The sequence below is a fragment of the Arvicola amphibius genome, chromosome 9 (genome assembly GCF_903992535.2).
Source record: "Arvicola amphibius chromosome 9, mArvAmp1.2, whole genome shotgun sequence".
In the NCBI taxonomy this organism is placed as follows: Eukaryota; Metazoa; Chordata; class Mammalia; order Rodentia; family Cricetidae; genus Arvicola; species Arvicola amphibius.
The window spans coordinates 8,552,870-8,579,746 of NC_052055.2; the positions used below are offsets into that span (position 1 = coordinate 8,552,870).

General features: G+C 37.3%; 1 protein-coding gene and 1 long non-coding RNA gene across 3 annotated transcripts in view; one reads left to right on the plus strand and one right to left on the minus strand.

Annotated features, from left to right (window-relative positions):
- LOC119823417 overlaps nucleotides 1-23,656 on the minus strand; it is a 102,160-nt gene extending 78,504 nt beyond the window's left edge. Inside the window, exons 1-2 of the long non-coding RNA XR_005286949.1 lie at nucleotides 23,598-23,656; nucleotides 14,449-14,585 (exon numbers count right to left, since the gene is read on the minus strand). This is a non-coding gene — a long non-coding RNA (uncharacterized LOC119823417). The remainder of the gene's footprint in view (nucleotides 1-14,448; nucleotides 14,586-23,597) is intronic.
- A 220-nt stretch (nucleotides 23,657-23,876) lies between these two features.
- The window catches only part of Emc2 (ER membrane protein complex subunit 2), a 30,913-nt gene continuing 27,912 nt past the window's right edge, over nucleotides 23,877-26,877 (plus strand). The window contains exons 1-2 of one of the 2 annotated variants that reach the window (XM_038343423.1): nucleotides 23,877-23,946; nucleotides 24,561-24,681. Coding sequence is in view for 1 of the 2 variants with exons in the window: in XM_038343422.1 (XP_038199350.1) it covers nucleotides 23,907-23,946 (40 nt within the window). In the remaining variant the exon portion in view is untranslated. The remainder of the gene's footprint in view (nucleotides 23,947-24,560; nucleotides 24,682-26,877) is intronic. The other variant, XM_038343422.1, reaches the window with a different exon arrangement.

Below are 26,877 nucleotides of genomic sequence, written 5' to 3' on the forward strand. Positions count from 1 at the left end.
GACAAATGAGGCCCATGGGGGAAATAGGATGACCAGGAGGTACTGGAATTGGATACATACATCCATTGCTACATTACAGCTTGCTGATCCACGAGATCTCAAAGCAAACACATATCACCACGGATCAGCAACTCCCCCGAGGGCTATGTGTACATGTGTAAAAATAACAGAATCTGAACACAAGTGTTTGTGCTTCATCAGTTAGTCTGAAATTCGATCTTATCCACTCAAGCCCAGAGAAATGTGCTGTTTTAGCAAATAAAATAAAATAAAATAAAATAAAATAAAAAATTCCCTCTCCAGGAACAAAATATTAGTATTACCACGGATGTGCCCACTTTCCTGGGCATTCTCCATTTCAGATGTTCCTAATAGAACTCTGACATTGCATTTAATCAATCCATATTAAGGGGGAAGCAAGAGGACTTGACGTTTCTTCTGGAAAATCACACATATCAGTATAAAATCTTGGTATTTGCCACAGAATTGTTCTGTATTAAGTGAAAACTGCTGTTTAAGGAAACAACAAAATATTTCCTGAAGAAGATTTGGAACTTTTTACCCAACTTAACTTGATATAAAAATGCCAAAAGTGAGGCAGGATAATAGACAGCCTTTTCTGTGTTGGTATTTATTCACTGAATGAAATTGCTTTTGTTATTTGTGTCTTTGTTCTTTCTGTGACACAGTTCATCCCATATTATATATAACTTTAAAACAATATACTTTGAAGACAATAATTATAAAAAACTTAGCCAAGGAGAAAAACTCAGCTAAAATTTGGGTAGACTATGCTAATTGGACAACTAGACATAGCATCTTCTAGACAGTCTGTGGTTGCACTGTGGGTAGCTTACAACTGTTCTTGAGATAGAAGATTATATAATAGCAAGAAGAAATGCAACTCTTGATAATTTATCTTGATAGGATAGCTGTTTGTAGTGCCAATATCATCAATTTTGGAATTTCAATATTTAAGAGGATGTTTTATATAGACTGTCCTCCCTCTATTATACACTGATTTGTACTGGCCAAAAGATGATCATTGACACTCTTAATCCAATATGTATTTATTCAGTTTTTATGAGCTATAAACACACGTTTGAATTAAAATCATATGTGTCAGAGTCACATTTAATGACAATAGATTAGACAGATTACCATAAACAAGCAAAGTCATAGGCATCTGTACATCATGCCTCACAACAGCCAAGTCTCTGGTGGCCAGACAAAGACTAAGATTTTCTTTGATTTCACTCTTCTCTCCTCCTCTGTCCAGCTTTTGTGTATGGATAACTTTAGCTACTAGTCCTGAATCCTCTTCTAGTTTCTGTCAAGACACTATTCCTAAACTAAGCATTGTACTCACTTACTGGGCTCTAAATAGCAACTCTAGAACAACCACTCACCGGAACTCCTTCTCATCCCCACTTGGATATATGTCTTTATTCGAGTCTAGATTTCATGGGGTGACCTTTCATGAATGTGAATGTGATCATCAATCTTTTCTGGTTGAATATCTTCATTGGCTTCCACTTCAAACAGAATAAAATTCAATATCCTTACCATATTCTAAAGGCTTTGCCTTGCCATTTTCTAACTCTTAGCTTCCTTTCTCACGGTTCACAGCATTCCTGGTCTTTCAGCTCCTGCTTTCTTCAGGTCTGGACACATTTGTGCTACTCTTTCCTCACACTTCTTCCCAAGGACTGGCTTAGCTTCCATACCTGTGTCAAGTGACAAGATTAAGGTCTCATGACCTCCTCTGAAAATCTTCTGAAGGCCTCTTGTGTTCGTTGAACCCTCTCACGCCAATTATTATTCCTCTGACTATTTTCTTCTTTCCTCTTTCTTCTTTCCCCAGACTTGGCTTCATATTCACAAGAGCCTCTACCACATTTATTTTCTATCTTTTAAATTAGGTGTTCTTGTTTGCCTATACTGCCTAGGTAAGCTCTATTTTCTCTTTGATTATATACTTCAAAGACACATTGAGTACTAGACTAGGGTCACTGTAACAAGAATGCAAGGACAAGGGAAGAAATCTTCCTACTTTAATGATACTAGAAATGTCATTTGACCTCTAAGGACCAGGAGAGGGAGGGGGAGTGGAGGAGGGGAGGGGGAGGTAAATGGGAGGCGGAATTTTTTTGTTGTTGTTGTTTTTCGAGACAGGGTTTCTCTGTAGTTTCTAGAGCCTATCCTGGAACTAGCTCTTGTAGACCAGGCTGGCCTCGAACTCAGAGATCCGCCTGCCTCTGCCTCCCGAGTGCTGGGATTAAAGGCATGCGCCACCACCGCCCGGCTGAGGCGGAAATTTTTAATAAAAAAAGGAGGGGGCTGGAGAGATGGCTCAGTGGTTAAGAGCATTGCCTGCTCTTCCAAAGGTCCTGAGTTCAATTCCCAGCAACCACATAGTGGCTCACAACCATCTGTAATGAGGTCTGGTGCCCTCTTCTGGCCTGCAGACATACACACAGGCAGAATATTGTATACATAATAAATAAATAAATATAAAAAAAGATTTTTTTTCCCAGAAAAAAGTGTCTTTTTAAAAATGAAGGTTCATTTTTTGTCTAATCTGTTAAATTAGAAGAAATTATTAATAATAAAATAGACTGAGAGCTCCAGATTGTTATAAAAGGGTTAATAAATGGGAGCATGGAAAAGTTTCACTTAGGGGCAAGACTGTGTGGAGTAGGAAGTTTCATTTGATCTCTCTCCACAGGCTAAGTTCAGCAACGAGAGAGCCTGAAGGCCATTCCTTTGCCTTTAAGAGACTCAAGAGTCAAACTTTATGGGACAGCTTTTGGCCTACTATCTACCAGATGAGACACTCAGTACAATGCCTGAGTTAATTTTCTTATCTATAAAGCGGAATTACTTCTGACCTCATAAGAATCTGAGGAACTTACACTTGTGCAGAAATTAGAATGGGAGGTCTACTGGGGAGAGCTCAGTGCTAATTAGTACTTCACTTTCTGAAGCTCTCTCAACATTTAAGGCTGTAGGTTAGGTTTCAGTGCCTCTTGGAACACTTAAAGGCAACTCTCTTTCTAGTCTGGTTTTTCTTCAAGTCTTCGTGTCTCTATACTATGAATTTGCTTTGATCATTCATGAAATACTCACTACCACCCACCAATTGTTAAGCTCCACAAGAATGGGTGATACCCCATTCAAGTACTTCTTATTTCTCTTTAAAGAGCAAAGGTTTCTGTACCAGCCGTGCACATATAAATTGTGAAATTATAAAAAAATTTACCTTCTCAGTATAGTTTATTTTTTCAAAGAAACTTTATTGGGCATTCTGGTAACTTAATTTTTGAAATATCTCAAGAGGAGTTTATATGCTATTCTCAAGTGTTATACTTTTATAAACTGAAGTTTCCTCTAACTGATTTATTATTGGAAGAGTATTACACTCTCCTTATGTTCTGAGTCTAATGTGAATGTCCCCATCTCGTACTTAATGGCAACACTTTCATAACAACATGAATTCATAGCCTAATTATTCTCAATTGCATGTTGCTACACCCCTTTCTTCTGAGAGACTGCTTCACTTAAGAGAATATCATATTCCTTTGTGAATGTAGAAGGAGCAGCAGAGTGGCGGGCTGCGTTCCTGCCACCCGGCTAGCTTATGCCCTGAAATAATTACACGGAAACTGTATTCATTTAAACACTGCCTGACCCATTAGTTTCAGCCTCTTATTAGATAATTCTCACATCTCGCTTAACCTATTTCTAATAATCTGTGTAGAACCACAAGGGGTGGCTTACCGGGAAGATTCTAGCCTGCATCCATCTCGGAGAGGAGAGTCATCGCCATTGCTCTAGGCATCTGCCTCACTCCCAGCATCCTGTTCTGTCTACTCCACCCACCTATGTTCTGACCTATCAGGCCAAACAGTTTCTTTATTAATTAACCAATGAAATCATCAGATAGATAGAAGACACACCTACATCAGTGAAACTTCTAGAAATCATACTAAGAGCACATGGAAGGGTGACTGAGCACTACAGACTTATTCTACAGGCTATTATAGTTACCTAATAGATGATCAGAAGCAGAGCAGGAAAAATTAAATAACCCTTAAGTCAGAGGAAAGACAAATTTTAAATCTGTCTCAAAGATAATGTGTATTGGTCTATATTTGTCCATCTTATTTTTTGATCTCATTACAACTCTCACTGCAACTGGATCTTGCCATTTCAGCTAGACTGGCTGCGCACCAAGCCCTAGGAACTTCCTGTCTTCGTCCACCTCCAGTGTTGGAGTTCCAGATGCTTTCAGCTATATGTGATATTGTATGGGTCCTGGGAACCCAGATTCAGGTCCTTATATTTGCATAGAAAGCCCACTGAGCCATGTCACAAGCTCCATGGAAAAGCGTTTTGAAGGTCTGCTAAATGTGTCTTGGGATATTGTAGCACAATTAAAATAAAAATATTATAAAAATAAAATAAAAATAAGTATTACAACTTGACAGAAATAGAAAAGATTTGGAAAGATGTTTCTTAAATACATTAAGTGAATGGAAATAAAAAGAGTAACAAGATTACTTTGCAACACCATTTACTTTTCCATAACTCACAACCTCACGTTTGTGATCTGGTATATTTATGGTTACATACGACTGCAAAGGCTAAAGGACTACACAAAAAGCATGAAAAATTGATATTTTTCTTGGAAGAAAAAAATTTTAATTTGTAATTCTGAATTATTTTCTCTAACATTATAAAGAATCAGATAAATTAATCATAAACACTAATAATTACTTTCAAGACTCACCTGATACCAATTAGCTAAGCTGAAAGTACTTAGAAGCACAATGAGAGCAAACAATGTCAGAAGTTATATATTAAGCACACAATTCATACAATCAGTGCAAGGCTGGAGAGATGGTTCAACAGGTAAGAGCACTTACTACTTTTTAGAGTGTCCTCTGAGAACACCCACATATGAGGAAGAGTCTTACATAGATAGACATACAGAAAAAATTTAAAAATATAAAGAAATGGATGTCAGTCATTTAGACCATGGGTTAAAAAGAACAGAAACCATTTGAAATAATTTAAAACAGTTCTTTTATTAAAATTAGTAAAATTATGTTATTGTTTTTAACAGTTAAGTAATATTCCATTGTGCAAATGCACCACAATTTCTTTATCCATTCTTCTGTCCATAGACTTCTAGGTTGTTTCCAGTTTCTGGCTATTATGAATAAGGTTGCTATAAACATAGTTGGGCAAGTCCTTGTGATATGGTAGAGTGTCTTTTGGGTATATGCCCAGGAGTGGTATAGCTGGGTCTTGAGGTAGGCCAATTCCCAATTTTCTGAGAAAATTCCATATTGATTTTCATAGTGGCTGTACAAGTTTGCACTCCCACCACCAATGGAGGAGTGTTTCCCTTGCTCTACATCCTTTCTAGCATGAACTGTCACTTGTGTTTTTGATCTTAGCCATTATGACAGGTGTAATATAGAATCTTAGAGTCATTTTGATTTGCATTTCTCTGATGGCAATGGATGCTGAACATTTCTTTAAGTGTTTCTCTGCCATTTGCTTCTTCTGCTGAGAATTCTCTGTTTAGATCTATACTCCATTTTTAATTGATATTTAGTTTGTTGATGTCTAGTTTCTTGAGTTCTTTAAATATTTTGAAGTTAAGCCCTCTATCAGATGTGAGGTTAGTGAAGATCTTTTCTTATTCTTTGGGCTGCTGTTTTATCTTATTGACAGTGTTCTTCGCATTACTGAAGCTTTTCAGTTTCAGGAAATCCCATTTATTAATTGTTGATCTTAGCACTTGCGCTATTGGTGTTCTGTTCAGGAAGCTGTCTCCTGTGCCAATGCATTGAAGGATGATACTTTCTCTTCTATCAAGTTCACTGTAATTGGTTTTACGTGGAGGTCTTTGATCCACTTGGTCTTGAGTTTTTTTGCAGAGCTCTGAGAATCTGGTAAAAGTGGCCAAAGTATTGTGAGAATCAGATGGGTCAACAACCCCACAGGAAAACCCACAGAATCAACTAACTTGGGCTCATAGCAGATCACAGAGATGGAACTGCCAAACAGACAGCTGGCATGGGATTGACCTAGACCCTCTGCATAAATGTTATGTTTGTGTAGCTTGGTCTTTTTGTGGGACTCCTAACAGTGGGAGCAGGGGCTGTTTCTGACTCTGTTACCTATTTTTGGGTCCCCTTTCTCCTGCTGGGTTGCCTAGTCTTGCAACTTGATATGCCACAGCTGACTGATAAACATGGAAGGCCTTCCCTTTTCTGAAGAGAAAGTAGGATGAGTGGATGAAGGTGGGAAAGGGGAGGTTGGAAGGAGAGGAGTGAGAGAAAAATGTGACTGGGCTGGGAAAAATAGTTAATTAATTAAAAAAGGAGCCCATGGAAAGGGAAATAAATTATGGTCAATTATTTATTTGTAACTTTAACTATTTGAGCATAAATATATGATATAGTTGATATAATGACTTGTAGTTAATAAAGCAATCTGCATGACAATCTGTAGTTTGGCCATAAAACTACTAGCTCAGATTAAGATCAAATAAGAGCTTGTACACAAGAAAACCCAGAGAAGTTAGCCAAATTATCTAAAGACAGTAATGTTGCTAGTCTTTGAGCCTTGATTTTCATATCTTCAAGGCTGGTCTTATTGTAATTAAGGCTACAGTGAGGCATAATACTATTAGGCATATTAATCCAGATTGTTTTTATTTTTTAGTTAATCTATTTTATGTATAGGGGTGTTTTGCCTGCATACATGTCTCTGCACCATGGGAAGAAGGTGCAAGATCCCCTGGAAATAGAGAAACAGCTGGTTGTGAGCTGTCATGTCGGTACTGGGAATAAAACTCAAGTCCTCTGGGAGAATAATCAATGCTCTTAACTGGTAAGCCGTCACTCCAGTCCCACTAACACTATATTAATAAATAAAAATTATGTCAGTAGATATAGGGATGGGATGTACATTCTGAGGGTAGGAGAATGTTCAATAATTAGATAAAATCATCCAAGTATATATCATGAGCAACAGACAAGAATGAGGAGGTCACTGGGGCTGGGACATGGAGGAAGAGGAGAGATTAACAGGCAGTGAGAACGGCAAGTCACTAGATAACTAGGCTGTTGTATTGTCATATATTCAGGGTATGATAGAACCTGGGGGATGAAATTTAACTGAGAAATGTTACAAGAGCTTGGTAGCACAAAACCTCAGCATTTAAAGGGAGAGGTAGGAGGATTGCTACAAATTTGTGGCTAGCCTGGGCCACATGGTGAGTCTGAGACCAGCTGGGCCACATAGGAGATCCTTCTGTCTTAAAACATAGATCAAAACAAACTTTTAAAAATATACTGGCTTTTATATTCATTATAAGAGAAAAGGGAGTTTTGCACAAACCAGCAAGAAAGAAGTTGTGATAATCCAGGTGTGAGAGATATGTGATAAGAAGTGGTAAAATTTTGCATGTATTTCAAAGATAGAGACAACAGAATATGCTAACATATGGGATTTAGGGGGTGAGAGAAAGATGATAAGGTCCTGGCTTGAAAAACAAGAAGGATGGAATTGCAGTTAGTAAAAAAGGGAGACTTTGGGGGAAGCTGGCTTAGAACGAATGGAAGATTAGAACATCAGGAATGAAGTTTTAGTCATGGTAAGTATAAAATGTATAGTAGACATCCAGTTGGGGGTGTTAATTAGGCAGATAATATAAGTCGGAAGTCGGAAATGAGCACTTCATACTGAGAAGTCATCACAGAGGATGACATCTAAAGTGCTGGAACTGCATGAGAGTATTAGGAGTGAGTAGAGCGATGTCACGATGATGCTTACTTTATCTTTTTCAGGGGAGATGAGAACCAAAGCCTATCCATCTCAGACACAGTACCAACAGACCAAAGACACATTTTTCTAATCAAGTTAAGCTTGCTGAACCAATGAGTTTCACTAGGTTTACTTACGTTAGCAGAGTCAAGGGGTTATGTACAAAAGCACAGACAATTTACTCCATTCTACTTTTTCAGTGGCTACTCCATTCTACTTTTTCGTAATATATTCACACACACAGTGACAGGTTTCATAAACATCCTTCCACTCAAGAATAATATATGCTTTGATTGTGTTCACTCCCTCCTCCCCCTTCTCTCTATCTTTCTCACTAGTTTCTTTCTTTTCCCAAATAGTTCTCTGTTTGCACAGAGGATTCTTTACTTCATATTATATCAATTATAAATATGATCAAATACGAGAAAAATGGATGAATATCGCTTATTCCATTTAATAAGATCTACGGATACATCCATTTCCCAGAAAACTAGCTTCACTTTTCTTTATAATGTATGTATATATACCACATTTTCTTTAGTTATCCATTTGTTCATGGACACCAAGGTTGACTCAGGTACTTAACTATTATGAACAGTTCTGCAATAAACATGGATCTGAAAAATGCTGACTTAGATTACTACAGGGAGGTATTCTTCCAGGAGTGGTATAGTTAGCTCATAAGGTAGTTCTATTATTAGTTGCTTGGGAAACTCCACACTGATTTATATAATGACTAGACTAATTTACATTCCCACCACCTGTGTATAACTATTCTCTTTTATTTATTATTATTATTCTTACCAACATTTTATTGTCTGTCTTTTGATGATAGCTATTTTGACTGGGTTGGGATGGAATTCTCAATGCACTTTTGATTTGCATTTCCCTGATGGCTAAGTGAACATCTTTCATGCTCTTGCTAGATATTTGAACCTCATTTTCTGAAAGCTGTTTGTTCCTTTCATTGGTCCAGTTACTTATTGGATTGCTTAGATATCTTGAATTTACTTTTAAAGTTATTAATATAGTCTACATATTATTCTTCCGTCAAAGGCAGAGCTGGAAACAGTTTTATCCCATTCTCTAAGCTATCTTTTCACCCGATGAGTTGTCTTTGATCCATTTTTATCCATTTATTGCTTGTGGTGAGAGACAGGGACCAAGCTAGATGTATAGCTAATCTTGGTTGTTAACTTGACTATACCTGGAATTCAGAAACTCAATCAGTTAGGCAAAGTTCTAAAGGATTTTCTTGGCTGTATTATTTGAGGTCAGATGACCCACCCTACATCTGGGACACCCCTTCTCTTTTCAGCCACATAAAATGACACGGCACATGGAAACATTTGCTTTTTTGCCTGCGTATATGCCCTCTTTCCAGCAAGTTCCTCTATCCTTTCCCCAAGGCATTCCTTCACAGCTGTTAGAATTTTATTCATCTGGATCCCAACATGGACTGAATACGAGCAGCTCCCTACAGTTTCCCTGGGATGGCAGCACCAGACTGGGACTTGGGAGATGTTCAGCGTTACAGATCCATGGGCTTTCCACAAGGACACAGCCACTGCTGGACTACTCGAAACACAGCCCTTCAGGCACTTTAGTAGAAAAGGGAGATGTGAGATGACTTAGCCTATAAAAACTCTTGCTGTACACACCTGAGAACCTCTTTCAATTCCTAGAGACCGTGTAAAAGACTGGATGCAGTGAAATGCTTTTGTAATCCAACCACTGCTATGGAGGCAAAGACAAGAAAATTGGCTGGAAACTTAATCAATGGGAGAAAGAAGAGAGACCCTGGTTGCACAAGGCGGAAGGAGGGAGTCAACCCCAGAAAGCTGTTCCCTGACATCTCTGTGTGTGCTGTGGTAAGCTGGTGACATCCCACATGCTCTTAAACAAAGATAAGCAAGCAAATTAATAAAAATAAAAAACAATAAAAAATAACTCAGTTGTCTCCCAGTAATCAGAAGCTACACCCATACAATTTCACCAACAAGAATGCCTAAACATGAGCTGAACAAGGAAACCAACAACAGACACACCAAAGTTGATAGGGGAAGACAACAAAATCTCAACCCTACACAAGAACTACTGGCAGCTAAGGGATACTAGGAAAGGGAGAAATATTCTTGCCCAGAAAAGAATACATAAGTGGTCATCCAATATCAAATATTCATCCATGAAAACATACATGCAAGTAACATTATATGGATAAAGTAGGTTACATTTAAAAAATATATATGTGTGTAACAACATAAATGCATGTAGTATACATATATACATGTAACAATAATTAATAAAAAAAGGTCATGAACTTAAAAGAGAGCAAAAGTTTGGGAGGGAGGGAAAGGAACTAAAAATGATATCATTCTATTATAATCTCAAAAATAAAATAAAACTATTTTCTAATGGTATAAGAATAATCTCAAATCGTACCTTAGCCATTGGTTGTAAGAAACAGAAAAGGACTCAACCTGGTCTACCACAGAAGAAAATCTTAAGCAAAGGTTGCATGAGTTTGGAACAATAACATGGAGTACTGTCAAGATTCAGGAGTACTACTTCCCGTCTTCAGTTTCTCTGTAGAAACCCTCTTCAGCTCTGTACCCAAGTCATTACTGTTTCTCTGAAGAGCAGATTTTTCTGTGTGTCACCGACAGAAGTGCAACACAACCACTCCAAGACAACTTTTATATGATCTTCCAAGACACCCTCGAGTTGTAGAATTCTTGAGTCTTAAGTTAGTGGCTGGAAAAGAGCATATGAGTGGCCTATTTTTGAGAGAAATGTCTAGAACTGATCTAATCAAATGTGTGTGCATATGTGTGTATATGTACATATGTATGTGTGTCCTTGTATATGAGTGTGTGCCTATGTGTATATGTATGTATATATATATATGCCCTTGTATGCATGTGCCTGTGTATGTATATGTATGTATGTATGTTTGTGTGCCCTTGTATGTGAATGTGTGCCTGTGTGTGCATAGGTGTGTGTGTCTGTGTGATTGTGTGTGTGCGTTTGTGTGCATGTGTGTTTGTGTTGAGAGGGTTAATGAGGATGCCTGATCTGATCTAATACTCTTATAGTAGCGACTTTGAGAAGAAAAGAGTTCATGGGAAAGAGAAACATTGAGAAATAAGTTTGCTGTTTAAGGTCCTTTGACACGGTGATTTGACAAAAGTGGTTTCTTTCCATCTCTAGCTGAATTCCTCAACAAAGTGAAGAATAAATAAATACGGAATGATTGACGGGAATTCTAAATGAGGTGACAAAGCATAAAACATGTGCCACAAAATGCACATCTCTCTTCTCACTCTTGAATTACTTTCTTCATGTGTGCGCACTGGGATTTTAAATCAAGGGTGTCACAGGAAACCACCCAGTCCTGTGTTTCCTTCTACAGACATTACCATAACCGACCAATATTTCAGGACACAATGAGTCCCTGATGAAGTGGGTTGTCCCTTGTGGATTTCATCTTGGTTGCCACTGGTATGATAAAAGACCCGGGGTCCAAGTTCATCTCCCAGAAGTTCGCATTCCTACCATTTACTGTTTTGCTTATTATTAAAGGATTAAAATTACATTTGTATTTCCATGTGTGTGAAGCCATTTCTTACATTCCCACTTGTAAGCAACAAGGAACAAGACAAGGGAGATGAGTGATGGAAATGCAAAATACCTGAACTAGCATGTCCACTGCCCTGGAGAAACTGTTTATGCCCATTCATTGATAATTGCCTTTATTTCCTTTTGAAGTTGTAAATAATTAAAAGAATTAAAGCTGTATTATTCGACACTTGTATCATGGTTTTTATCATTAAGAACATTAAGAGGAAATTCTAAACATAAAGACAAAAGAAAAAAACATTTGTATATTAGTAAGACTTATCACTGGTATTTTTATAGGTTAAAAAAGTAATATTTTTGGTTACGTTTAGGAAGAGATGGGAAAGGTAGGTGTGACTATAACCCCACTGCACTTGAATTTTTAATGGGTTTCCTCAATGTTTTATAAATTTATGGAAACATTGGAGCTTCTTTGGTCTCTGGATGAATATTCAAGAAAGCTGTCTATATATCTGACAAACTAAAATATATAGATTGGTAAAGTATTGCTGAAAAGGATACTTCTGAGATACTATTTTTTAATCTGCACCAGCCACCCATTTAACTGTCACTAAGCAAATATTACAGAGTTTGTACCAGAACAGAATGATAATGGAAAAGAAAATAGGAAGAGTCCAAGGAATGATGACTTCATTACAGTGATCATTTTAACCAGGGAAGACTTATTTGAGCATTAACTACTGCACTACACTTTCAGACATTTCTACATTTAATTTTCTCGAGGATCTTCCAATGTGAGGAAGATTCCCTTTCATCTAATAAGACAGTCAGACTTATAGGAGCTTATGTTTTTAAATACCAAAAATGCCAGAAGTTGAGCCAAAGTTTCAAGATTCAGAATTTTGACCAGCTTGGATCTTGAATCTAGAACAGAAGTGTTGGGGCACAGGAGCTGCAACCGAGAACCCAAACCAGTGGAAGAGTTTCTGGCAGGCAGTAATTGTGGTTAAATATTGATATTAAATATCCATATTTCTGATATGTGCTTGCTCAGTTTTTTACTTGCATGAATATAATTCAACTAGGGTGTCTATTTTTAAATGAAATTTCTTCAGAAAGAACTCTCTTTAGATATCTGTCCACTGGTAAATCAAGGATATCCTTCAGAAGCTGAGCATTCAAGTTTTCCAGCAAACATTTTTATTTTGTTTAAATGAATACACTCTTTTCTCTCAAATGTAAAAAAAAGTCGTTTTTTAGTTTCAATAAATTTTCTACTTAAGTTAGTTTTATATAGCTTAATTTTAAATGACTATAATCTGAAAATGCAGAGAACTACTCTTAAAATCAAACCATTGCACTCTAGTTGAACTGTTGTTTTTCATTTAAACGTGCTTAGCATGCATCTTATTGTTGATAGGCTTGTCTGTGTTGACATTTCAGTATTTATTCATTGATAATATGCTGCCAATTATAACTATTATCATATGTGATAAACCGAATTTAGCTCTTGATAGTTAAAAAATATTTAACTATTATCATTAACACTTCTCAAAAATGATATCCACATCCTTTCATTTTCCATTATTTTTTAGAATGTAGAAACTTATGACAAATTACTAGTCTATTAATGAACCAAACTAAAACTTGTGAGACTAATTCACAATGTAAAACTATACAGTACAAAACTGTTCTCTAATGCCTTTTACTCATATTGAGTTGGGCTATATTGATAAATATAATTTCAGACTATTAAATTATCCCCTGAAGATAAATTATAGTTTCTTTTTTTAGTTTCTTAATTACTACAAACAATATATCAAAATACTTTTCAAAAGTTTGATTGTATATGTTATTCATTTCAATAGAGTGCAATATATTTTTAAAGAATTCTGATAAAGTAAAACCAACCCCACTATGTAATAAAAATGTAACTAACTTTGAGAGATTATAGTATTGAGGGATTTATAATTTACAGTATTTCCAATTTTTATTCCTATACAAACATATTTCTTGCTTTACTATTTTATTTGGATGCAGGAGTTTAGTTGGGAAATTTACCTAAAAATTGTTTTATAACAGAAAATAACATTTCTTTTTAACACTAATATTGGAAAATTTGACTAAATAGGGAATAGTAAGGCATCTTTTTCCATATAAGGATATTAATAAAATTAAAACATTAGAGCAAAAATAAGAGAAAATATAGAATTGTAGTGATAGAACCAGACAGAAATTTGAATGTTTACAACAGGCACCACATGCAGTCAGGATTCTCATGGGAGTTTCCTGTATCATCAAGTGTCTAGCTTAGCTCATATCATTGATTTAAACTTTTCCATCTTCTAATTTTAATAGCTCTGCTTTCCCAAGGGCTGCCGTAATTTATCCCAGTTTCTTAAAATAAGCATAATTTAAAGTAGAAACACTATTGCTGAATTTTATTGTCTTTTTCCATTTGCTAACAACACCCCTATTTGTAGAGATAAAGTATCTTCTGCTCGTGTTCCAATAAAAATGCTTTTTACATGTTCACCATTTGTTACTGAAGCCATTTTTACGTTTATGAAAAATGTGTAAGGCACTTTTTCTGCTCCAGTGTAAAATTTAAGAAGCTGAATTTTGTCGAATTTATGAGACAAGAGCTATATTCAAATCAAATCTGCTACAAGTTTGTGTCATGAGATACTTGAAGCCTAATTTTATTTTTCTTCTTAGATCAGCCTGGAGCAATCCTTCTCCAAACATGTCTCTAAAATAAACACAGCTACAGTAGCTCGTGCTTTCTAATACACTCACTCCTTCAAAGATTTACTGAGAAAAGAGAGAAAAAAAATCTTAAATAAGCCCCAGCTGGGAACCATGTGCCAACACACGCAGTGACTTCTTTCTTTAAAGATACAGAAAGTAAGAATAAGAACCAAGTCCATTTATCTGAAAGTGTTATTCAGAAAAAGCCATTCTAGTTATTTCCAGCTTGGAAAACAGGTGACTTGCCATTTCATATTGCCCCAGTTTACCTACCAAATGTCATGTAGAAATTTTGTCAGCATTACCAAGAGCGTGCTGTGACGCCATTCCAGATGGAAGTTGGCACTGTTTTCTGAGAGAGCTGGATTTAGTCCTTTTTCAGGAGTTGTCGAGTGAATCCTTAGAATCCCCTGGTGTTAAAAATAGCGATTTTCAGAAACAGTGAAGTGAGGTAAATACTGGTTATTACCGAAAAAAACCAAAAAGATGACAAATCTTTTCATTTTTTTCCCTCTACACCCTATTCCTTATAATCTCACTAATCCAAAAATATTCCCAAATTGGTAAACAATATTTGGATGGAGCTTCTTATTTTCCACAAATACTCACTGAGCCTCTGAGCTTAAGTGTTGAACACAACATACCAATGACAAGAAGAATTTAAAGTTTGCTGAAAAACTTAAGTTAGTGATACTTTCAAGACAACAGAATAAGTAGGTCTAGGGAGAGGGAATGTATTTAGCCTCTTCTATCTTGTCCTTTATCTATACTGTAGGGTTGGCGAATGAAGCAATTGAGCAAGTTCATGTTACAGAAAGACCTCAACAACTAGTATTTGTGCATAATTGTGACCTCAGCATCTGAGAAGCCAGGAAGGGAGAACTGAGACTTTGATGCTAGCCTGAACTACATACTTACATCTTGCCTCAAAAAGCATCTAAAAATAAAAAAAAAAACCGAAACAAAATATTATAAGACAGAATGAGGAATGCTTGCTACTAATAATTCTTGTCATAATTAACAAGTGTCACCATGACTATTTGACATTTCAAGAAACTAGGGCTCAGCAAACACATTGCTCTATTCACTAAATTTATATAGCTACAAGATCTGTAGAAGACTAGTATGTTGGCAAACCATTGCTACTACTCAAAATTTAAAGGTGCTGTACATATTTGGCATGATATGCAGAGTTGGTAATGAGTTAATATAAACTAGTTCATAAATGGAAGTCTACAATCTTGAGTTCACCAAATATACAGGCATTAGAATCTGTCGACATGTTTCAGACCAACTACACCTAAAAGATTTGAGGATCAAATACAACTCAAGTGACACCCATGATACTACTTGCTACTAGTTTTTCAAGGATGAATTCCCTATTTGAGTTTGTCTGATGATTTTTCATGATTAGATTATATGCTGGTGCCTGGAGAGTCTAGAAGACAGTGTCAGATCCCCAGGAGCTGGAGTTACAGACAGTTGTGAACCACCATGTGAGTTCTGGGATTCAATCCCATGTCCTCTGGATGAGCAAATCTCAAAATATTGCCATTACTATAAATTTATGTAAACTGAAGTAATTCTCATATTATCTCCTCTTCTTTGATGGACAATTGTTCCAGTCCACAAATCAGAATCTCAGAGAACCTACACAACAATGAGGACCCTAAGAGTGACATACATAGATCTAATCTAGTTGGGTAGTAGAAAAAGACAAGATCTCTTGAGTAAACTGGGAGCATGGGACTTTGGGAGAGGGTTGAGGCAGAGAGGTGAGCAGAGAAAAATGTAGAGCTCAATAAAAATCAATAAAAATAGAAAATAAGAACTCAAAAAAAGATTAAAAATATTAACATATTCTAGAACTACAAAGAACAAAAGGAAACTACAATATTATAGCAGCAAACTAATTTATATTGAAGTGGTAACAAGATGAATTAAGTTGTAGCATTTAAAACAAATTTATGTTGTTCCTTATATTTTATAATGAAGATTATTAAGTAAAAATTATATTGCAGGAAAGTGTCTAAAAGTAGAGAACATGTTGTTTCCTCAGGGGAGTAGGTGGTGAAGTATCATGGTGTTAATGAATTGAACTTAGAAGGTGCACACACTTTCTGGAAACACTCTGCCAAGACATTGGCCTTTTACCTAAATGAATCTATGGGGTTGACTAAGTACTGCTCTATTATGTGTAAAATGGTATATGATTTATGAACTGAACGTTGAAACTTTATGCTCAGTGTGGCTATTTGGCTTTTAAGCTAATCGTAGGCAAAAGTATGATTAGTGAAAGAAAAGGATAGCCAGTAAAGTGAGCGGCTTGTGATTAGTGGCCAGGGTGCACAGCTCACAATTCTAGCGCTTAGAGAATGATTTAGTTGCTTGTAGGTATAATGAATGTTACTATCATCCCACTAACGAGAGGGGTTGCTCCAAAAGGAAAATTACATCTCTAACAGAATAACACATAATTATTAGCATATGTATAGACAAATATTTAATGCTTACTGAAATAGTGCTTTTAGGGGCATTTATCAAGTTATGAAGTTATGGTTTTATTCTGCAAAGTAGAGTGTAGAGTTTCTCCAGAGACCACCAGGTCATAGGGCTAATACCGAGGGACTCTTGGATATTTAGTATTCAACGTGGATATTTATGAATATATATTTTTACACAAGGACTGTTAAGATTTACACAGATGTATGAATGTCTCTGAATAAAATATGCACTATGGGGAAATTAAACAAAAATTGTTAGAAAAAGAAGACTCAAGTATGGTTATAAATCTCAGAGAAGAAGCAGCTCTAATTTATGAGCCATTTGGGAGAGGTTTCTGGGTGTATATTCTTTCTGGACGTTCCTTCCTCCTCACCCTTACAACTGTGGCATAGAGGGGCTGATCACCCGTGTGAGCTCTACTGGGAAAAGACTGACATGACCTCACTGGAAACCATTCCCAGAGACTCCCCTTTGCTTTCTGAAGTAACCATATTAAATCTATGGCATGTGCATTTAAATCTACACATAGTGTAAATGACAGAAAACATAAAAAAGTTAAAATTATCTAAAATGTTACAGTTGGGCCAGAAAAGGGAGTTGGGCTTTTCTGTTTAAATGGTAATATTAAATTATACCTAATCCCTTAAAATGTAATAAAAACAATGTACCATATATTCTTCGAACAATTTCATGCCCATTTGAGTTTTGGTAATTTAAGCTCTAAAGGAAATTTCCTTCCAAACATTATGTGTCAAATCTATTGACATGAAATGAAGATCAAGTAGTAATTGTTCTCTTAAATACAAAATGGATTGAGATTTTAAATAAATATGGATTGTGGTTATGATCTACTCTCAAAACTTATATAGTGACTATAAATTCTATGGTAAATCTGTATATGACATTTTAGTAAGACCAGTTTACTTTGATAGATAATTGTTCTGGCAAATATATTGTGCTGCACTACATGAGGGACTTTAATTCACTGTGACTAAGAAGAACATATGAATGAAAAGAATCTAAATACATAATTTGAGGAGGATTCTGAGTACCACAAAATCAATTAACACGCTATTGTGCTTTGTACTATTAAATAATGAACATTTAATGGATGCCATAAAGATTATTAAGTTTAATAAGTTGTTTTAGTCATCCATAATGTTTGGATAAAGCAAATTGATTAAATAAACCATAAGACAGGTATATTCTAAAACTCTTTGGATCCAGTTCGATATCTAATAGGAAAGGTTAGCCCATTTCAAAGAATTTGAACTAATTCAATGTTATTCTTGTTTGATCCTGCTTCATTCTGATTCATTTTCATCTGAATACTTGAAATAATCTATAGATAAAAAGCAAAACCAACACAGCTTTCTCTAAAAGGAATAATGCAGATTGCAATCATTGGTCATTTTTCATGATGTTGATACAATCTAAGCTAGTGTCTCACATCATGCTGACACATTAATGCATACTGTGGGTATTATTATAATTCAGTAATTAGATGCTTAGGTATTTTATTCATATTTATCACCATTATGGGCCAGTGTTTAGTCAGGTAAAGTCAATATGCTAACATAACTAAACGAAACTTATTTTCAAAGAGTGAGATAGTAGGATGCAAATTTTTTGATAATATTGAAGTACATGTCTGTACTTTAAGGATTACAATCTTATCTGCAGAACAACAAACTTTTTATTTGTAGTTTAGCACATTAATAGAATGGGATATGAAATTATTGTTATTGATGTGATTTTTTTTCTGAGTGTGCCTAAGTAAATCAAATTTAATAGATATGCTAAATACTATAGACTATAACAATCTATTCCTTACTTAAAGGAATATTATTTGTAATGAAATTTCCCTTGAATATGTATTCCTCATAATTTACTAATTATTATGTTATGCATAGTAACAGGTTGTGTTATTCTATTTTCATGCACACATAGCATTTGTTTATATTCATTTCCCAACTACTATTCATTGTCTCTACTACTGGTTCCTTTCTGGGCACAGTGTACTTTTCTGTTTCCATGACATATATAAGATGACATGTATGTCTATATGTAGATATAAATCTCTAGTCTATATTAAAGAAACCTACTATTCTCTGTTGCGCTCCCTGACTTCCCTTTCTAACCTTTCCATCCTTGCCATATAGTCTTTCTACTTTCCTCTCTCTCTCTCTCTCTCTCTTTCTCTCTCTCTCTCTCTCACACACACACACACACACACACAAACACTCACACAGACACACACACACACTGTATATATCTCAGGTATTTCAACTTGAATATGTCATCTAGCAAAGCATCACTATAACTTCAATACAAATAACCCAACTTTGGTAGTAAAAATTTAGGCATATTGTTTTATTTAGTGTCCGCAATAAGAAAATACAATGTTCATTAGAATATTTTAAGTATGAGCCATCAATCCATTGCAGTAGAAAATAATAAAGTATGTAACTGAGGAGATAAAATTAAATACTGAAGTGTTTTTTTATGATAGTCATTAACTAGAAACTATTTTTCATGGGGTGGTCAAGAAAGGCCTCGTTATAGGTAGATGCACTTAAAAATGAGATCTGAATCACAAAAGATAGTTTCCAGAAGCTCTGGAAAGGACAGTTTTAGGAAAAGACTTGCAAATAACAGGTCCAAGGCACAAATGGGCATGGCATATTTACGTAATTAAATAATTACGTAATTGAAAAGAGATAAAACAGGAAGTAGGAGAAATGCATGCACGTAACAATAGGCAAAGCCCCATATGACCACAGAAATCCTTTGGAGCATAGTTTTATCACTACAAAAGAGTATTTGTTAAGTACTTCAAGAAAAGAACATCTGGGATCTGGTGTTGTATATCACACCGATTTTACACAGCCAGAATGAAACTAAGTTGGTTGGATGTCAGTTACTCAGGCAAGGGACAGTGATGGCTTAGATGAAGGCCAGAGCATTTAAAAAGTCAATCTGAGGAAATATTTGGGATGAGAAATGTAGAATCTTGCTGACAAAATAAACATGGGAGAAACATCAAAGAAAGGAATTAAGCATATTTCCTCTGGCCAACTATCATTTAGCTTCTGCAAGCAAGTGATCAATCAACTATGATGAGGAATACCAAGGTGGGTGAGGAAGGAGATATTAAGTAGTTGTGGTTGGGATATACACCAGTGAGTATGTATTAGCTATTATATAAGTGAATACATCAATGAATACCACTGGGTATTGGAAATTCATGAATCTAAGAGGCATCAGAAGTTGTCTTGGTACTAAGACCTGGAGGAGTTCTGGAGAGGCACTGGTCTTGTCTACATGGGAAAGCCAATGGCAGTGAAGGTGGTTCAAATAAAAATGATCCCATTGGCTCATATATTTGAGTTCTTGGTCCTCTTGGAGTGGTACTACTTGAGAAGGACCAGTGGACTGCTGGAGGAAGTGTGTCGCTGCAGCTTGGCTTTGAGGTTTCAACAGTCCAAGCCAGGCCTAGGGGCTCTCTCCTCCTTCCTTCTGCCTGTGAACCTGGATGTAGAACTGTCGGCTACTTCCAGTGCCATGCCTGATTATGTACCATGATGTTATCTACCATGGTGATAATGAACTAAACCACTGGAGCAGTAAATACGCCATGGTTATAAGAGTTGTCATGGTGTCCTTCACAGGAACAGAACGCTAACACACCTGCATTATCTCTTATGACAGGGATTGGTTTGAAGTTTATTTCCCAGACATTAGAATAGGAACATCTGTTTGTTTCCAGGTTCTATTTGCTTTCTGTTCATGTTTTGCATCCTTTTAGCCTAGTATAGTGTTAAATTAGTGATAAATTGTTTCAATCTGCTAGTCTGTATTTTTTTAATGTGTGAATTGAAACACTGTATTTTAGAGTTTCTATTGAAAGGTGTGTATTGTTTCCTGTTATTTTGTTAATCTTTTTGTGTTTGGGATTTTTTTTTTATTCTTCTGTCTAATAAATGTTGCAATAGTAATTTTTCCTCCTGTAATCTCTTTATTGTGCTTATCTTTTTTTTTCAGACGAAAGTATTCCTTCCAATATCCTATGCTGGGCTACTTTAGTGGCCAAGAAGTCCTTTGGCTTTTATCATAAAAAGTTTTCATTTCACCATAACTTATGGCAGATATTTGCTCGATATACTAGCGTGAGTTTGCAATTATATCCATCAAAGTCTAAGAGATATCAGCCCTTCTTGAGTTTGAAGTGACAAGCCAGCCTTTATTCTGACTGGTCGCCTTTGTATGTGACTAGGGTCTTCTCCTGTACATTTCTCAACATACACTTTGTTCTGTATATTTAGGGCTTTTAAATATAATATGTAATGTGGGATTTTTTTTCTGGTACTGCTTATTTATTTTGCGTGCCTCTTGTATTCAGATAGGATTCCTTTCCTATATTTGAGAAAATATCTTCTGTGACATCATTAAAATATTTTTATATAATTTGAATGAAATATTTATTCTTGTATATTTAGAGTATGTGGGTTTGTCATAGTTTTGCCATATTCTGTTCATACATTCAAAAATTTTCATCTATCTTAACTGGATCATCCAATACTTCTCTTTTGTCTTCATATCTTCATGTATGACATATTCAATAACATCCATTCAATTAGTGATGATTTCCACTGAACTTTTATTTCACCTATTTTATTTTCCATTTTCACCATCATTTTGGTTTTATTTCCAGTAATTTTATCTCTTTACTAAATTAAATTTGACAATATGGATTGACTCCCTCATTTCATTTTGCTGTCTGTGTTCTCTTATGTAATATTTAAGTCCTTTGCAAGATGTTTTTACCATAATAAAAGTCCTTTACATTCTGCATCTAAACTTTTATGTAAGACATTTTAACTGGGAGTCATTTCAGTGAGGTTAGTAATTTTTGGAGGCATCAAGTTGTCTTAAGTTTTCATGTTACTTAATAATTGAAGTTTCCTTTCTTCTTTCAGTGGACATACTTACAAAATTAATATGAATTTAACATTTAGCTGTGGTGCTATTTTTAGCCATTAGATTGGTGCTCCATGTACCAGGCTTTATCTCTAGACTGCACCTGCTGAGTATTGCCTGGTGATATTAGAGCGGAACATGACTATAAAATGCTTATTAAACAGCAATGAGTTCAGGGAGTAGAGGAGCTGATGATACTGTGTGCACTGATATGTCAGTGTGGGTAAAGGAGAAAGTGAGCAATCCCGATGAGACTAGTTCCAAGTTTGATGTTAAATGGAAGTAGCGGAGAGGGGCATACATGAGTGTGGTAATAATTGAGTCAACAGAAAAAACGCGGGTGGGGAAGGTGGGACACTTGGTTAATGGCAGACTAAAAGCAGAAGTAATTATATGTGTTCAGATACTATAAAGTAGGTCTGCCTTTGAGTTTCGGGAGATGAAACAGCAACAGGAATAGGCATGAGAAAAGAGAAAGGAAGGGAAAAAAGAAAAGAGGCGGGAGGGAGAGAAAGAGGGGGTAGGGAGGAGAGTACAAGCCTGGGCAGGAGAGCAAGAAGGAGAGGAAGAAACAGTGGGAGACAGTGTTCTATAACACAGTGTCTTTTTAGAGCATTAGTATGAATTTAACTGAAACTTTTACTATTTTTTAGAATGAAATCTTTTTTGTATTAAGGCTTCTTAGTCTGAGGAGGAACTCCTTCAGAATCTAATCCATGTTTATAAGTTTCCTAGTCTTTTCTGTCTTTTCAAGGCTCGTTGGTGGCAGGTGGCATTGAGTCACCCCCCCCCCACCCCGCACCATCTTAAAAATTACCAAGGGCAGCTAAGAGGGAGCTGTTGATCACAGGTGTACGCTTTTGTTTATAGGAGGTATACCTGTGTGAACACTCTCGTGGAGATCTTAGTCAACAATAATATCACATCATATAGTTAATATTTTGTTAAAAGCTGTTACTTGTTCTCTACTTCCCAACATGGTAACTACTAGAGATGATGGATGAATTAATAAACGTGGTTATCATCCCAAATAATTAATCTGTACATTGTAAATAAATAATTTTGTTTATCCTATCTCAATAAGGCTGGGGGAACAACACCAAAAAAAACCCCAACTCATCACCCCCGCCCCCCCCCCCCCCCCCCCCCCCCCCCCCCCCCCCCCGCCAAGCTGGGCTGTGAGTTACAACTCTTTCATCCTCAACTCTATGGTTTTTTTTCTTCACTCGTCTCTAGCTCTAGCTGATTTGCAATGTATTTTTATCTCTCCCTCTGACAACCTTATATATCTTTTTTTTCTACAGTGTAATATCTTCATTGCTTGAAATACTAAATGCTTGGCTGGGGACCCTCACGTTTCTTGCTCGCAATACAGCCATTTCACTTTTGCTACAGGAGATGCGGTCTAATGTTTCATGAAAGCATACTTTCGGTGTGAAGTTCTTCCGGGAGGAATGAAGAGGCAACGTTTAGGCGCCCAGGGATCTTTATTCTTCTCTTTATCCATTCTTTATAAGTAGATACACATTGGGTGCTCTTATGGAAGTTTTAATCTAGACTTGTGACTGAAAGGATAAAGAAAATAAATACTATGGATGCAGGCATGAAGTTGGGTCTTATGAACATAGATTTCCTTGGCACCGAGGGCAGAAAATGCAAATGGAGACTACCACATTATCCTTCAAATCGTTCGTAAAACTCTGTTGTTGTCCTGTTTGGTTGAATATTAAAACCCCATAGAAAGCCAATGTCATGTATGGAGGAAAGTTAGGGGTAGGGCAAATAGTTGACTAGAACGTTGTTTCAGAAGTCTCTGAAGAAGAGAACGAGTACAACTATGTAAAGGAAAATGAAAGACAGGGAATAGCGACTAATAAAGACGTCACATTTGTTAATATCTCAAAAGGAAAAAAAAAAGAAAAGAAAAAAAAAGTTACCTCAGGCCAAGCCAGCTCCGTAGCCCGGCATCCTTTTCTGCAGCTCGCGCACCTCCCCCGGTCCTGCTCTCTGGCCCCGCCCTGCCCTCCGGCCCCGCCCTGCCCTCCGGCCCCGCCCCTCCGGTCCTGCCACTCTTGTTCCGCTGGCTCCGCCCCTCTAGCCCTAAGTGCTGTGTAAATACACAATGGATCCCGCCCCCTCTCCTCCGTCCACCAATAGGACGTGGCTTCGTCATTAGCCACCGCCCGGCCGCTGGTGACGATTACGTTTCCCCGCCCTCTCTCCCGCCTCCGCCGGGTTCTAGGAAGATGGCGAAGGTCACAGAGCGTTACGACGTGACTTGGGAAGGTAATTTCGGGCGGGGAGGGCGCTGGAAGCCCCGAAACCCTGGGACGTGGTTCCGAAGGGCCCGGTGTCCCGGGAGAGATTCGTACTGCGCTGTGTCCTCCGCAGGGCAGCTGTCCCTGAACGGGCCAACCCGAGTGGTCACCGAGGCGGGTTCCCTCCCAGGCCCCGGCGACGTACCTGTCGCCTTGGCTGGTCCCTGCACCTTTCCTCGGCCTCTTTCCGCCGTCAGTCCTGTCATCTGCTTAGGAGGCAGGAGGGACACGGGGCTGCGACTGTCACACTTCGTGTGGCTTCTGGGAGGCGTGGAGGAGGCGGAATCCATGTTGTAAAGCTTGTCTGAAGCCAAGAAATAAATAGGTTCAGTGAGGCCTGTGCTAATTATTTGGAAGGGTTATAGTGTGTAAAAAGGTGTGTGGAACAGCCATAAACAATTACGATTCTTCCACATGCAGTATATATATATTACTTTTTTCTGAACCGGGTCGTGAACCTACGCAGACCACACACAACATGGCTTTCTACTTATTCTCTGCCAATACTGCATTTTTCTGAAGGGAAATGTAACTGGTTAATTTGGCGGCATGTGTTCATAGGTGATGGTCTTTTCCTGTCAGGTTCACCAAGAGTGGAGATCTTCAATAAATCTTCAAATAAAACATTCAAATCTTCGATCAGCTCCGTAAGGGCTGTTACCTCTCTCAGAAACGTTGGTGGGAGTCATTCTTAAGAGAATAAGTGAGTTTTTTTTTTTAAAGCGTGGAATTTGTGTTCGTGGACAGTATGTATTCCAGCAGTTAGCATGGTGTAGCACACTTCTGTAGGTAATTTGCCCACTGAATGACTTCGTGGGATCGTTAACATATAGCGTGAAATTTACACTTGTTGTTTGATCAGTAATAAATCTCAAGTATTATACAGGGCAAAAGTTTATTATACAGCCCCAGTGCTCAAAGAGTTTACAGTTTAACAGAGCAGCCAACCTATCAAATTTTTTTTTGAGACAGGGTTAAGGTGTGCATTCATTTTTATTTTTATTTATTTACTTATTTTTTTTTGTTTTTTGAGACAGGGTTTTGCTGTAGTTTTAGAGCCTGCCCTGGAACTAGCTCTTGTAGACCAGGCTGGTCTTGAACTCACAGGGATCCGCCTGCCTCTGCTTCTGGGCGCTGGGATTAAAGGTGTGGGCCACCAATTCATTTTTAAAAGGTTTGTGTCCAATTACACCTTTAGCTGTACAGTAGATATGTAAGGGGATGTTCTTTACAATGCTTTTAAAAATGTTTTAAATATTTCATGATTTTTCTAAAGTGGCGTTATGAAGGTATATGACGTATAGCTTTTAAAAGCTGTGAGCATGCGTACCATCAAAGGAAAAGTAGGTTTGCCACTACCAGCAAGCAAAATGACTATGTAGCACTGCTGCTGTCCTCTGGGCATTTTAAAGTGTTTTGCCATAAATAGATTTGGAATAGTTAGTGCTTTGGAGATTTGTTGAGTACCAAAAGAAGAACTCATTTAAAAGTGGTCAGTAAGCTCCTAACTGGAGGAAAACAGTTGAGCTATGGGTTGATCTTATTAAGTCACACTCACTGCTGGAGGATCTGGTGGCATCCAGCCTGTCCCAGTTGTGTGGCCTGACTCTGCTTATCTTTTCTAAGTTTCCTGATTCTCCATGCTCTTGTGTTAGGGGTAAGCACATGCAGTTCCATTCACTAAGTGTTCTTCCCTCACAGTCTCACTCCTGACTCTCACTCCTCCCTGCTTCCAACTTTAATCTCTGGGAGCCAAGCTCAAAAGTTACATCCTACATCACAGGACCCTGTCTACTGATGTTACTGTTTTTTCTTTTTTCCTTCATCCCATAAGAAACCACATTTTGAGATTTTATGGATGTGGCTTCCATGCCATATCTAGAAAATACAGTCTTACAGCCGACTTCCTGGCCTCTGACTCCCAGTCTTTCCACCCCCTCCACTTTCTGGAATGTTCTCTGAGCCATAGATGGAGGGACTGTTTTGTAGATGTGTCTACTGATGTTACAGGTGCTTTCTGCGCCTTCCTTTTCCTTTAAGGTGCTAGGAAGACCTTGTGCCCATCAAATGTTTTTATGTTATCCATCATGTTATGCCATTACAGATCACTCCCTCTATGCAAGATTTTGAGATTTTATTTTTCTGTATGTGTGTTCATGTGTGGTATTGGTATGCCTGAAGATGCCACAAGTTTCTACTAGGTGTTTTGTCTATGATTTCTCCTCAGTTTTTCAAGACAGCGTCTCCCACTCCACCTTGAACTCACACATTAGCTAGACTGATTGGCCAATTGACTCCCATTATCTATCTGCCTGTTTCTGTATCCCATTACTGAGATTAAGGGAGGGTGTAGCAATGTCCATCTTTTTGCAAGGGTTCTAGGGATCGGACTGAGGTTTGTATTCTTCTGTAGCAAGTACTTTACCAGCTGAGTCATCTCTGCAGTCCTTTGCCGCTGTTTCTTAGTAGCACTCTTCTAGGTTCACTTCACACTTTTCCCACCGTCCTTTTGGTTGGTTCTCTTTATCCAGTTGCTTCCAAATACTGGAACATACTAGACTGATTTCACACCTCATTAGTGCATTGCAGTATATAATTGGAAGAAGACTTCTGCTGAAGTTTCAATACATTGAAATAAATTCTTCTCTTCCTTCAGATTTAGTACCCACACTGTCCCTTAGGCCCCATGACAATTTTCATCATCCTATAACTGACTTTATGATACAAATTTGTGGGACTGAGTAATTTTTAAAGGGTATATGCAGATTCATGTAAGTGAATGTGTAATTGGTGTTCCAGAATTCACACTGGGATGGTGGAAGTGCAGGGGTAAAGGAAGGAGTTCTGTACAGAAGACACAACAGCAGGCAGGCTGGTTCCTCATTTTTCAAGGCCCAGG